Source organism: Setaria italica, chromosome VIII (assembly GCF_000263155.2).
Source record: "Setaria italica strain Yugu1 chromosome VIII, Setaria_italica_v2.0, whole genome shotgun sequence".
Lineage (NCBI taxonomy): Eukaryota > Viridiplantae > Streptophyta > Magnoliopsida > Poales > Poaceae > Setaria > Setaria italica.
In genome coordinates, this window is record NC_028457.1 from 34,026,997 (window position 1) to 34,042,050 (window position 15,054).

At 43.9% G+C, this 15,054-nt stretch overlaps 2 protein-coding genes across 2 annotated transcripts; both read left to right on the forward strand.

Moving 5' to 3' along the window:
- Positions 1-82: 82 nt before the first annotated feature.
- Positions 83-1,358, forward strand: LOC101766609 (patatin-like protein 1). The gene is made up of 2 exons (XM_004980694.3): positions 83-834; positions 935-1,358. The coding sequence occupies exons 1-2, from the start codon at positions 136-138 to the stop codon at positions 1,169-1,171; spliced, it is 936 nt and encodes a 311-aa protein (XP_004980751.1). The 5' UTR covers positions 83-135; the 3' UTR covers positions 1,172-1,358.
- Positions 1,359-9,725: 8,367 nt separating this feature from the next.
- Positions 9,726-11,025, forward strand: LOC101759030 (cyclin-dependent kinase inhibitor 3-like). The gene is made up of 3 exons (XM_022829345.1): positions 9,726-10,186; positions 10,335-10,514; positions 10,616-11,025. Exons 1-3 carry the CDS (start codon positions 9,813-9,815, stop codon positions 10,683-10,685), a joined length of 624 nt encoding a protein of 207 aa, XP_022685080.1. The 5' UTR covers positions 9,726-9,812; the 3' UTR covers positions 10,686-11,025.
- The last annotated feature ends 4,029 nt before the right edge of the window (positions 11,026-15,054 follow it).

Below are 15,054 nucleotides of genomic sequence, written 5' to 3' on the forward strand. Positions count from 1 at the left end.
ATGGTGACATTCCTCATTTCATGCCTGCCACTACCAAACATTTCACTTTCCACACATGACACACCACCTATAGTCCCGAATCACCATACTTAAATATCAAATAGTACCAGCTTCTGCAAGAGGAAAATCCAGAGTATGGCGATAATGGAAAGGACGAACTGTGTGACACCATGTGTGTGTCGTTGCAGGATCGGATTCCTCGAGCCGGTGGCGAACCTGCTGAGCGTGATGAGGGGCCCCAAGTACGACGGCGCCTTCCTGCACGGCAAGATCAAGAGCCTCACCCACGACGTGAGGATCGCGGACACGGTGACCAACGTCGTCGTGCCGGCGTTCGACGTCAAGTGCCTGCAGCCGGTCATCTTCTCGACGTACGAGGCGCAGCACGAGCCGCTCAAGAACGCGCACCTCTCCGACATCTGCATCAGCACGGCGGCGGCGCCGACCTACTTCCCGGCGCACTTCTTCAGGACCGAGGGCCCCAGCGGCAAGTCCCGGGAGTTCCACCTCGTCGACGGCGGCGTGGCGGCCAACAACCCAACCATGGTCGCCATGTCCATGCTCACCAAGGAGGTGCTCCGCCACAACCCGGACTTCCGGCCCGCGGAGTACGGCAACTTCCTCATCATCTCCGTCGGCACCGGGGCGCCCAAGCAGGCGGAGATGTACACCGCGCCCAAGTGCGCCAAGTGGGGCCTGCTCCGGTGGCTCTACGACGGCGGCTTCACCCCGCTCATCGACATCTTCTGCCATGCCAGCGCCGACATGGTCGACATCCACGCCAAAGTGCTCTTCGAGGCACTCGGATGCGAGAAGAACTACCTCCGTATCCAGGTTCAATATTCGTAACCAGTTCAATCCAAAAGTTTAAGTTTTTTTATATTAACTCATTCACAATAAGGTTGTGGTTAATCCAGTGGATATATGATTGTAGGATGATTCACTAGTAGGACACACATCATCGGTGGACATCGCGACGAAGGAGAACATGGAGGCGTTGATCCGGATCGGAAGGGAGCTTCTCAAGAAGCCGGTGGCGAGGGTGAACATCGACACGGGGATGTACGAGCCCGTCGCCGGCGAGGGCAACAACGAGCAGGCTCTCGAGCGCTTCGCTAGGAAGCTCTCCGACGAGCTCAAGCTTCGCATGAAAAACTTCAACTCCTACTAGCTTTGCTTGCTTGCTTGCTTGCCAACCGGCAAAATATGTGAATATAAAAAAAAAAAGTTTTGCTTGCTTTTAACGTGACGGGTGTTGTAATCGATCATGAACTAGTTCATGACATTTGTAATATGACTTGTAGTCCAGTAGAATAATGAATAACCATGGAAGTTTTAGAGTGCCATATTCAACAACATTTTTTTTTAGAGAGGAGGAATCTCAGAACGTGCGTTTGGGCCCGGGAATGCTGGATGGGCCTATATTTTGAGTTTTTGACCTGCAGTGCATGGCCAGACAGGCAAGGGTTTCAGTCCAGAGAGGGGGGCAAAAGGAGTGGTAAAAAAATAGGACTATCTAGCTGTCATCACTCATCCGGGTAACTTTTGCAATCAGCTTTCATTAAAAATTGAGCCAGTGACAAATTGACACGTCACAAGCTGAAAACATGCAGAAAAAGGAAAGTGAATGATACGGGATGGTATTTCTCTGAACAAAAATCCCAAGTAGCAGCAGAAAAAAAGGAAAAAACGAATGAAAAATGTACCACACGAGGTCGTACCCTGACTCCTCACGTGTTACCCTGCATCAGTCCCATCCAAAACCCACACAACGACGGCAAAAAAAACAAAAAAACAAAAAAAAAATCTTGGCAGTGAAGAAAGAATAGAAGAAACGCGGGAAGGAAACAGGAGCACATATGAATTTTGTGCCGTAAAAAAACTCGCAAAGGCCCAAGATAGATGGGCAGAATAGCACAAATGCCATCATGAGAGACTGAGTGAGAATAAGCAAGTGGTTTTGGGCCGAAATTCTTGGACGGGCCGTGTTTCAGTTTTGCAACTCGATCGATACAAATATCATCCATGGGCTGGCTGATGACTTCCGAGGTATACGCCAGTAGTCGAGCAAACAAGTTGCAAGCATTTTTTTGACAAGGGTGTATACACGCACAAGGGAAAAGAAACATGGATTGGGGCGGGGCAGGGCACGGCACGGCACCGCACTCCGGCAAGCTATAGGGTTCAATTGGTCACACACGATGGTAGTCCTCGAGTCCAGTCCACCAGGATCATCATCAGCAAAGCTCTGATAACACAAACCACCAGTACCACACTACCACCAACTTAGCCAGTCAGCTCTGCGTCGTTCGCATGTATGCCGCCAGCATCAGCATTCGCCATGAGAGGAACCTGCTGATCGGCAGCCATGAGGAGAGCCAGGGCCAGGCAGCCGCCACAGGCCGCTCGCCATGAAGGGGACCATGGTGTCCAGCTCTTCGTTGGGTTAGATGTGTGTAAGCCGTGTGTAAGCCTATAAGGTGTTTTAGTTTGTGCCCTCTGATACGTTTATATAAAGCATGGGGAGCCGGCAAGGCTGCAAGCGACATTGGAACTGATTTTGGAGGGGAAAAAACTTCCTGGGAACTCTGTTAGAGGGATCAGTTAACATTTGCACTTGCTGAGTTCGTCAAACAATGTACTTAGCATTATTCTATTAGTCATGCAATTACGTACATTTTATTGCTTAATGAGGCATCATATAATTGCTGGCTTATTTGACTCTGCACTAATATAATTTTTATTTTAACAAGTATAGAGATCCAGGGATACGGAGTTATTCCGTCAATCATGCGATTATGTGCTTTTTATTGCTTAACAATGACGCGTTAATTCGGCTCTGTACTAATTTAATTTTTTATAATGAGCTTGGAGACTGAGGAATTTGTAGTTACTCCATTCATCATGTAATTTATTTACTTTTCATTGCTTCATGATGTGTGTACGTATAATTCCCACTACAACATCTGCTTTTCTTTCTATCTAATAATTAAAGCAAGCAGGTTGAAACTTGAAAGACTCATTTTCTTTCTTCTGAATATGAATTTACCATTTTTCTAGTTCCTATGGTGCATTAGGAGCTTATAGACATAATTTGTCGGCTCATTTTGCACTAATTTGACTTTGACTAAAATACACCAATGATCAATTGGGAGGTTTGCATCTAAGGACTGAAACAACAAACTATAAGACGTTTATTGATAGGACGTTTGTAATTGGGACGTTTGTTGAAACAACAAACTATGTAATTGGGAGGTTTGCATCGTACACTGCACAGGATAATCTTGATAGGACGTTTGTGCTGTCAATGCTCCTTTCTTTTTCCGAATTACTGCCTGCTTTTTGCATATGCATACATAGTTTGTAGTCATGCTGTCTCACGCAAAATGAGTTGTAAAACTATACAGAGACAAAACTCTGATACTTGTTTTTCAGTCAAGAATGCATAGGTAATTTATGTATTTTTCGTTGCTTCATGATGCACATATCATAATTCCCACTACAACATCTGGTTGCCTTTCTTCTGAACCTGAATTTCCATTTTTCGAGTTCCTATGGTGTTCTGGGAGCTTATAGACAGAAACGAATCATATTGAGGCCCTTCTACGAAAAGGGGATAAGTAGAATATGAGAATTCCAACTAATCATTGAGGAAATGTAAAAAGGATAAAAGAAAATAATAATCCAAGTCTTAAATTGAAGTATCCCGTTGGAATCATAATCTCATATGACGTACTCTGCACTAATTTAATTTTTATTTTGATAATGCAAGTTTAAAGGTCAAGGAATATGGAGTTATTCCATTGATCATGCAACAAGGTATATTCTATTGGTTAATGAAGTGTGTATAGTTCACTGGCTCATTTAGTTTGACTCGCCACTAATTTAATTTTTATTTTAACAAGTTTGGAGACCAAGGAATCTGGAGTTGCCCTATTAATCAACCAATTGTGTACTTTCTATATATTGCCTGATGATACGCATATAATTTGTTGGCTCATTTTGCACTAATTTGATTTTGACTAAAATACACCAATGATCAATTTGGAAGTTTGCAACTAAGGACTGAAACAACAAATTACATATAAGACCATGCATCGTACGCTGCACAGGATCTCTATCCTTGTTAAAATAAAAATTATATTATTGCTATCTATGCTCCTTTCATTTTCCGAATCACTGCCTGTTTTTTACATATGTATATATAGTTTGTAGTTGTGATGTGTCATACAAAATGAGTTGTAAAACTATAGAGAGAGGAAACTCTAATACTTGTTTTTTCAGCCAAGAATGTATCGATAAGAACAAAATTAAGCTAGTTCACCAATCCGTGCTCCTACGAGACTAGTAATGTTAAGATATATTAATGTAATAAACTAATAGATAAATTTGTGTCAGCTATTCAATTTCCTTTCTTCACTCCGTCTTATTAATTTAATCATAGTTGGATCTTTGTAATGATTGCAGTGTGTTGTGGAGTGATTGCCACATCATCATTCATGTTATTGTTGGGTGACGTGGTTATTCAATCTATGACGAATAGTATCCCACGTGGCAACTGTTCGTGACGTTTATTTTCATCATTGATACTAGGCCTGGGTTGGGTTGCACGGGCTCCAGGCTATTCTATGACGGTTTAGAAATATCACGGATTACGTCAATCTGTGACGATTTTCTAAAACCGTCATGCAGGTTAATCTATGATGCTTAATACATGACGTTATCAAAAACCATCACAGATGATATTTTACAACGATTTTTCGATGATTTGTGATAAAATTCGACCGTCATGGATTATAAGATTTTTTTTAATGAGATCCGATCCTTGGGGTGAGGGGAAGGAGTGCACCGTAGACTTGTTCGTTCTGAACGTTGAGACGTTGTCAGTTGAGGTAGAAACGGTCATACCAAAACAGATATTACTTTAAGAGTTGATGCATTCCAAAGTACGAGTAAAAAAATTTACCAAGATGGACAAACAGAAACGCTGATGCCAATATATAAGAGACCGGAAGCAAGAAAGAAGAAGCAAGTAGTTTTGGGCCGGGAAATCATGGATGGGCCTGTGTTTCAGCCTCTCTAGTATTGATATAAACATGCATCATGGGCCGTCCTGCACACTGGGCCTGACCATCACTGATTATTCCTAAAAATAAAGTTTGGGTGACAAACATTCTGGCAATCTGGCCACAAAGCCAATTCAAGCCAGTCGAGCAACTTTTTTTTTTGGAGGATAGTCGAGCAGCCATTGAAGCAAAGCAAACAGGAGCGAGTACTTGAATCCACATGCTACTGGCCAGGTCCTCGGAGGCAATGCAAAATGCGTGCACTCATGCTTTGGTGCTAGTTAATTGCATTCCCCAATGATACCAGGCTTTTGCCAATTCTTTTCTGAAGAAGCAGTTTTTGTTTTGAATAAGCGTTTTTGCTGCTAATAATTCTCACCAACAGCTTATGGTAATCGAGTCTCAATGCAAAAGCGTCTTTGGCACCTCTGACGCTCAGGGTAATTTAACAGCATCTCTGAAACCTGAACTAGTGCACGCGGATGCTTTGGTTTACTGTCGCTTTGCTCTGCATGTACATGCTTTTCAGTGCAGCTCAAGCTCAGGCACACTGAAGCACCCCACATTTAGCTCCCTCCATCATTGCGTCAGGTTTTATGCTCCTCTCTTTCTGTGGAATTCTCGTACCTGCTGGTCCCAATACACTCGATGAAGACAAACGACGCCGCAGCATCGATCTGAGAAGAACACAGGAGATGAGATTTGCTTGGTGAACAGCAACGACGACGACAGTGACGAACAGGCGGTGCTTTCTCGTGTCTCAGTAAAGGTTCTTTGCTAGGGATCAACTCGAAATTAGGGCAGGCAGAATCATTCCTAGATCCTCAGTAGTACTAACAGACTATTAGCAGAGACCTTGCATGCCACAGCAACCAGACGACCGATCAATTATGGACCCGTTTGGTGAAATGCATGGCACAAATTGGTGAAGACAAACAAAAGCACTAATGAGAAGAACTTTGGGATCGGATGCCGCCACGAGACACTTTCCTTCCATGCTGATGGCACTACGCAGCTGAATATATAGCTCGCTCGACGACAGGCAACTTTCGGCCTTTCCGAGGTACCCATGCGTCTCCTCCATCTCTCTCGTACGCTCTACGCAGAGTCGTCGTCCCCCACAAGAAAGTAATGGAATCCGTTCTTCACCGCCATGATGCTCGCTCACACCTAGCTTCTAGGCTTCTAGCTGCAGTTGCCCCCACTCAGGGTCACTCGCCTCACACCCATCCATCCATGGGTCCGTCCATCAGTTTTTCTACTGCTCCTGCAGGAGCCAGGAAGTGACGGCATCGGTTGCCGATGCTGATGCCGATTCGGTGCACCTCGTCCAAGAACATCGTCCTGAAAGCCTGCGGAGCAGCCCCAATGGGGTTTGATCGAATCTTGTTCTGAACCAAGCGGTCAGATCAGTGCACATGCACGAGACTCAGCCCCATTTGTTTCCTTACGAGCTTCTAAAATTTCTTATCCCATGGAATATTTAGATACTAATTAGAAGTATTAAATATAGACTAATTACAAAACCAATTGCACAGATGGAGGCTAATTTGCGAGATGAATCTATTAAACCTAATTAGTCCATGATTTGACAATATGGTGCTACAGTAAACATGTGCTAATGATGAATTAATTAGGGTTTAATAGATTCATTTTGGGAATTAATTCCATCTGTGTAATTAGTTTTATAATTAGCTCATGTTTAGTCCCCCTAATTAGCTTCCGAATATTCGATGTGACATGAATTTTAGTCCGGACTAAAGATTCAAACACTCCCTTACTCTTCAGTGGCCGGCCTGTTGTTACATCCTAGGTTTCACCCTTAACCTGCTAATAATTAGAGTCTGCAGAGACCTTAATGGCATTCTTTTCTTGGGATGGTCAGTGCTAACTGGCTTTACCTAGGTAAGTGGCAAAATGCACTTTTTCCCGGTCAGGCTTTGGTGCTGCTTACCTTAGATTCCCCTATGACACAGGATTTTTGCCTCCCGAAGCTTATGATAATCTCTACAAACGCTCAGGTTGATCAGTCATAACGGCCTCTTTGGCACCTCATGATCACCCATTCAGTGTGTGCTTTAGTTCATTCTGATGCCGCCGCTTTGCTCTGCATATGCTTTAATTTGCTGTCAGTCAGAGTGCACCTTAACGCTTAACCTCAGTAAGAGCTCCACACTTTGATGCTACTCCCTCCGTTGTTATTCCAACTTTCTTGAAGAATCAAACCATTTTATGTTTGATCAAAATTATAGAGAGAATCACATAGGTTTATGCACCAAATAGATATACTATGAAAATATATTTAATGAAGAAACTAATGCTACTTATTTGATATCATGAATGTCAGTAATTTATTGATAAATTGGGTCAAACTTGAAATGTTTCGACTCTTAAGAAAGTTGAAATAACTTATAATTTGAAACAGAGGGAGTAGCTGTTTGTTTAGCTCCTCCGTGATTGCTGCCGCTACTTTCTATGGATTTCTCACTCTCGCGCCTGCATCTGGTCCCATGCATGTCTGCAGGCGAGGCCGACGAAGGTGAAGCTTCAACAGTGAACTGTGGAAGATCAGATTTGCTTGGTGAGCCGTGATGAACTGATAACAGGCAGTACTGCGAGCTTTCGCGCGCCTCGGTAAAGATTGTTCTTACTGGGGGCTCGCCATCATGGTGTTAGGATCAAATAAGCCTGGATGGGGACAGAGACAAAAACCGGGGCCTGACGATGATCGATCTGCAAACTGTATCGTGCGCTGTTTACTCGTCAGAATCAGTTCCTTAGGACTTGTCCCGAGTTCCAAGGCTTTTGTGCATGTGAGTGCCCGCATTTGTTTGCTGCTGGTGTCTCCTACTGTTGCCAAGTCTGCAACTGCATCGTGTACCAAAGCAAAAATAATAATAATAAAAGGGAGCAAACAGCACTTAGTACATTGCAGATTATAATATATATATCCGGCTTGACAAGACTTTTGTGATGTCAGTGTCTCCTGTAGGTTATGTTGTCAGTTGTGCTATCTCACAAAGCGAGTTCTAAACTACAGTTACATGATGAAGATAACAAGAGGCAATCATTATATGTTTGTTTGTTTGAATGGAATAATGGGCTGATCCATATCATCATCGCTCATCCTTAACAAGCACATGTAAGTGTAAGCATGAGGGATAAAGTCATCCTAACAAATTAATTGGATAAATTCATGATGTACCATCTCATATAGAAGAGGTAATTCTGATCCTAAAACCAAACATCCCAATATTTTTCCTCTTAAAAGGGGAATTGGTAAAAAGGGATGCAAAGCCAATATATGGGAGTTCTCTTCTTATTCTCCACCAACTTCGACCCGTTTTTCATCTTCTTTTTATTTCCCCTCCTCCCAATCTTCTATCCACCCTATATCTAGCTAAACTACTTTTGGCGTGCGAAAATGGACGAGGATGGTAACTAAGACCTAACAAGCTATCTATTGAAGGACATGCTTGGCTGCATGCCGCAACCAGCCATGTCACAATAAATTGGTCGCTGCTTGGCCAAAAGCTGGAAGCCACAGGGAAAACACAAAGCAGGTCTTCAGCATTTGCGCCATGAAGTGTGGCGCTGATTTTCGATGCCAAACCTTCGGCGCGCCACACCGTAGCTGGCAGGTTGTCGCCTGCAACCAAGCAGGCCCGTAATCTATGGAAGATACTACTTCATTTTGCACGATCATGCTTGAAAATTGCTCTGCCACCTTGTGTTGTGGAGGGTCTTTGGTTGAAAAAATGTAATCGCTTCGAAGTCGTGCAAAGGACCCAGCACATTATTAAGATTATAATTTCCATAAAAAATTGACTGCCTATATTGCTTTAGAGAATTTTATGATTTGGATTTGCATTAAAAAATGGAAAGCAAGATTGGATGGTGGAACGACCAACCGGTGGCTAGTTTAGTACTTTAGGGTAGCACTTAGAATCACATTTTCAAGATATGCTAGGTGAGTTTCACTGACCTTGCATTATTGCTATGATCCTTCTATTGTCTTTTGATAGATCTATTTGACCTTAGCACAATGACTAAGGAGAATAAATTTGCTTATCATCTAATGAATCATGTCATTATGTACTCCTCGTTATCATATATATGCACCTCGGTATCGATGTTATCATATACATGCACCAATTATTTATGTTTCTAGAAGAGTTACTCTGTACCGGGATCGAACATTCATCTATGTCAAATACAAGACAACAACTCAAATAGAATTATCAAAAGAGAAAAATCTAATTTTGTGAATAGACCCACCAAAAGAGAATAGGCGAGTATATGGTTGGAGTTTACTCCCAACCCAACCTTTGCAAGTGCCATTTGCGTTTCTCACCTTTTTTTTTAAGATAATGGAAGATTATATTCGGGCTTTATACATGCTTTTTCAAGAATGCATCAGACTACAAAGATTATAGAGTGGCACATGTTCCAGTTAAAACATCAGAAGATCTAATATACCAACGAGAAATAACAAAATAAGAAAAATACAACTAAAAAGCATCCCAACTTGACGCCGTTACCCCTGGCTTCCCACACCGCGCGCGCACGTCGTGACGCCAGCTAACGGCTCGGCACGGTTGCCGTTACGCAACCCTGCCGTGACGTGGCGACCCTTCATATGTTCTCAGCTCACTGTCCTTCTCACTCCCTCGCAGTCACAGTACACAAAGACAGAGACCTGCAGCGAGCTAGTGCACACCAGCAAACCAACCAACGAACCAGCCGATGGGCAAGTGCGTCAGGATCCGCAGCAGCAGCAGCAAGCAGAACCCGTCGCCGTCGACGGGCGAGGCCGCGGCGGCGTGCCTCACGCTGCGCAGCGGCCGCCGCGTGCCGGTGGCCGCGTCGTGCAGCCCGCCGGGCAGCAGGCGCCACCGCCGCGGCGGAGCGGCACCAGCCTGCCGACGGTGCGGCGCCAAGCGCGCGTGCGACAGCCCCGGGCAGCGGAAGTGCTCGCAACCGAGGCCGCACCGTGGCCGGGCGGCGCTCGCAAGCGCCGAGCTCAGGCTCAGCGGCGGCCGGCCGGAGGAGGAGCCGCTGCCGTCGTCGCAGGCGAACCCCGCTGCCCGCGACGTCGACGGCGACCGTGGAGACAGCGCGTAAGTGTAGTTTTGTGCGTTCATTCACATCACAGAACAAGTCAGTTTCGATTTGCGCAAAATTGTCGACTCCTGCACGAGAACAAAAGCCGGCATCGATACAAATGTTAACTACTTTCTTTCCACTGAATTTTGCCCAAATAATTAGACCGGCCACGCCCCTCTCCGGCGACGAGGTGATGAAATCCAAACACGAGCACGGGAGCAAGGGCGGCGTCCCAGGCCAGCCGTCGCCGTCGCCGTCGCCGTCGTCGCCGCTGCTGCAAGCCGAGATGGAGGCGTTCTTCGTCGCGGCGGAGCTCGCCGAGCGCCGGCGATTTGCAGAAGCGTAAGCGCTTCATTCTCACACAGTTGGATACACAAAATTCCGCACAAAGTTGCAGGTCTGGGTGTTCCCTAACGCGAGCTGCTGCCATGCCTTTTCTGCAGGTACAATTACGACGTTGCCCTCGACCGCCCGTTGGAAGGCCGATTCGAGTGGGCGCCGGTGAGCACGTGAGGGGACGCAGCATGGAGGGTAAAACTGTCAATCGTAGCAACAAATGCTTATCCTAGCTTGGGAAATTGGAGTTAGTCCTTCGATTCTCCTACTGATGTCGTTTAGAGATTGTCACTGCTTCCCTAGTATTACTGTCTGGGTATAGTTTGCCACTGGTTCAGTTCATCGGTTGTTACTTGTTTATCACTGTTCTACTGTCTCTCTGACAACCGTATAGTCTGTGTATAGGATAAGGTGATGATCCATTGGAGGAAGCTTCTGAGCTCCCCATGCTGATCGGTTTCCACCGTGAAATTCTACTCATTTTCTTTATTTACAAATTTCTGACTTCTTGGTCACACATAATTTTCTTTACAAGCATGCATCTTACATTCTTACTCGATCAGACAGCTAGATCAAGGTTAACTTTGTTCTCAAGCTAGCTAGTCAGGTGTAGCAACAGTAGATGTTGGAGTTAGCTGGAAAATCCAAACGGAACCGTGTGCCCTTTCCGATTCAAGAATCTCACTGACATGTGAATGTACCTTGGCTTGAAGCCGGCCGTGCATTGCCTGCTGGTCCAGTGCTATTTGTTCTAGGGTACTTTGCCTCATCTGCACGACGACATGATGCACGTACACACAGGCACATGCGCATGCATACGTACATCTAGCATGGCATGTCCTTCTTCTGCTGTGCAAAAATCAGTTTGAGGGGGTGTTTGGGTACACCCCACTAAAATTTAGCACATGTCACATCGGATGTTTGGATGCTAATTAGGAGTATTAAACATAGGTTAATTACAAAACTAATTGCACAGATGGAGTCTAATTCGCGAGACGAATCTATTAAGCCTAATTAGTCCATGATTTGATAATGTGGTACTACAGTAACCATTTGCTAATGATGGATTAATTAGGCTTAATAGATTCGTCTCGCGAATTAGCACAGGGTTCTACAATTAGTTTATAATTAGCTCATTTTTAATCTTCCTAATTAGCATACGAACATTCGATGTGACACTGCTAAAGTTTAGCACCTGGTATCCAAACAGCCCCTTAATCTTATCTTTACTTTTTCAGAAAAGATAATTTTACAGATTTTTCCTGTGTATTGGTAGATTTTTTTTGCAGGAACATGGCACTGAAGATGCAATTTCTTTATCAGTTACTAATGTTCACCGATCTTTTGCTCTTCTAAATTTTGCAAGGATTTTGAATTGTTTTCACCTCGTATTCAACACTGCAATGATGCTCTTAGGATTTGTAGGCTTTCATGTGCGGAAGATGCTATTTTCTTAGATTGTGCAAAAGGTTCAAAAGCTCATTTATGACCTCAAAAGTACATTTGCCATGACATTCCACCTCACTCCTGTCCATTTCCATCCAGTCTTTCTTTCTAGAATCTAAGGGCCCTAAACGCCATGAACTGTTCTTTCCTTTTACATTCTCTTTTTGAAACTGCAAAGTGCAAACTAACAAAGCCAATTTTTCGTACTTTTTTAATTTTGCGCATCACAAGATTTCACAACAGATGTTGCATAGCCCAGGGAACTAATCAAAATGTACATCTAATTTTGTTGTAATAAAATTAATTTGCAAAGTGTTAGTGTGTTTTCCTTGTAAATTCAAGTAATATATATGGGTTTGGGGTAACTAATAACTGGCCCATCTGCTATATATGACGTACACAGTCATGTTAAACAAGTCAAAAGGCGCACATCAGCTGGTTGTTGGGGGCATAATTGCAGCAGCAACCAAAAGAAAAACACCCTCCAAAGGCAGCAACAATACAAAGCAGAGGTGGAATCTTGATGCATATGCTCTTCCTTTGCCCTTTTCTGGGTGCTTAATCATTCGGTGCACTCGTGGGGCCCCTAGCTAGCTTCTCCCTTGGTCAATATAGTAGTACACTCAAATCAAATAGCTCATTTGAGTACTACAAAAGCAAAGATGAACAAGAGCTTAAAGTTGCCCTTTTTAACAATTAACCACCCCAGGTGTGGTGCTGGTGATTGGTCTAGGGTTTGTTGTTGGTTGGTGTCCATTGCTTTGGATCTGGAGCTTCAGCTGGTTAGTTGCTTGCTTGTTTGGTAGGAGCAAGGAGAGAGAGAGGAGTATCAAGTGATGGTATATTCTAGGGAGAATAATCCCAGCTTCCTAACATAAGAATATCCTCATCTCATTCATTTCCTCCGTTTTGATTTCCTTCACTTTTCCTTTGAAAATCCTTTGATCCAGACGGGACCTAAGAGATGCAGCTAGTTTCAATCCATCTCCGTTATTCTAGGATACACATGAGCGGTTTTTTTAACAACCGGTCGATCATAACATACAGTATATTGAAGAAATGAAATTTCCGATAGGTCACCTATCTCGCTCAATTTTGTTTTTCATTTTTGCTACTCTAATTAGCCTTTTCCATTCCAATATTCCATCACCCAAGAAACATAGACATATACAAACCAACACATGTTATGGTTTGCTTCGTCATTGGATTCGCATGACCTCCGCTTTTGCCTCTTCCTCTCCATTGGGCATTGGGCATTGGGCTCCCTGCTGGATTCCCCGAGAAAGATATGGAGTTGCACAGTGGATGTGCACGTGAGAGAGGGTGAGAGGAATGATGATGCAGGAAGGGACGTGTGGAGATACCTGCAGCTGCATTGCCTCTGCACATTCGGAATATGTGACTGTGCGAGAGAGACAGAGGGACGTGATAGATGCATGGGCCACCATGTCAGGAGCAGGAGAAGCCAGCTAGCAGTAGGCAGCATCTTAGCCTTTGGATGGCAGCATCTTCATTCCCTGCGCCTCGGGATCCGTGGTGGAATATTACAGTACAGGCGATGCATACCATCACCTCCTTTGAGGCTTTAAGGACGAACAAGGTCGATTATTCATGTTTTTCAAGGCACTTTCAGGGACGTGCGAGTACAAATGACGCACTCATGGCTCATGTTCGACCTCGGATGGACGACGGTTCAGGTCTTTCAAAGCTTAAACTTGGCTTTGTCCGTGCATTCTTTCTCTTTGGTGTGCTTCTTTCTAGACAAATCTCAAAGAACTTTTCTTATCAAAGCGTTGCAAAGACAGTTTACGCCGAATTAAAAGAGGTGAAAAATCTCTTTCACGATGCTCATCTCACAAAGTTGTTACGATAAAATATCATCCTTTCCCCTGAGTATGTGTGTATGCCTCTTAAAGTTCCGAGATTTTGACCTCCAAAATGATTATTTTTATTTATTCGTTCATAATATTGTGAGAGGTACATGCAACATTTCTGGACGCCTTAGGAGCCAGACATAACATCTCCCAGGTTCCATATTACACACACTTTTAGCAAGAACATGGGCCTCATTGTTAGAGCCTCTACCCTCGTACTTGTTGTGAGGCCTGCTCCGCTCGTGGGCTCGCATCTTGGCGTGTAGGTAGGAGCCCACCTGAGATAAGTTTAGAAAGCCTGGCTGTCGTCGAGGCCCAAAGAGTGGGAGCCCAGTTTGATCACAGATTATAGCCCAATAGAACCCCTGAGCGTTTTGGTCTACATCCTGGTTGGGCTGGGCTGTCGAACGTTCGGTAGCATCATCAACAAACAACGATAGAAGTTTTTCCGCTAATTCGCGTGACAGGGTACGCCATAATTGATAGTAGACCAAGGACACTGTCAACGAAAGATTAAGGAGTGCTTTTGATACGAGGTGCTAAACTTTAGCAGAGTCACATCGAATATTCGAATGCTGATTAAACGGATTAAATATAAACTAATTATAAAACTAATTGCACGGATGGAGTCTAATTCGCGAGATGAATCTATTAATGCTAATTAATCCATCATTAGCAAATGGTTACTGTAGCACCACATTGTGAAATCATGAACTAATTAGACTTAATAGATTCGTCTCGCGAATTAGACTCCATCCGTGCAATTAGTAATTAGACTATATTTAATACTCCTAATTAATATCCAAACATCCAAACATCAAATGTGACATATTCTAAAAGTTTTGCGGGGCATCAAACACCCGCTAAAGCGTGTCGGAACAAAACACTCAACCTCTCCCTCTCGAGAGAAGAGAGAGAGAAGACAAGAAATCACGATACTAAGAAACAAATATTCAAGTTTGCATAAACCACTATACCGAAAAACATTCAAACTTGCATAACTTGAATAAAACAAAAGCTTGAAGAACGAAACCATTTCAAATATGCTTGTATATAGTGAACATGAATCTGTCTACATCTTGTGTATTCATGCCTTTATCCATACAAGTGAAAAAAAGCACAGTTTTCCATTGGCCAGGACGAGTTGACGATCTGTCTCCACCCCAATCTCAAGTCATTTGAGCAGCTAACAGGAGCAACGTAAACGTCGCAAAAGGCATGTGCTT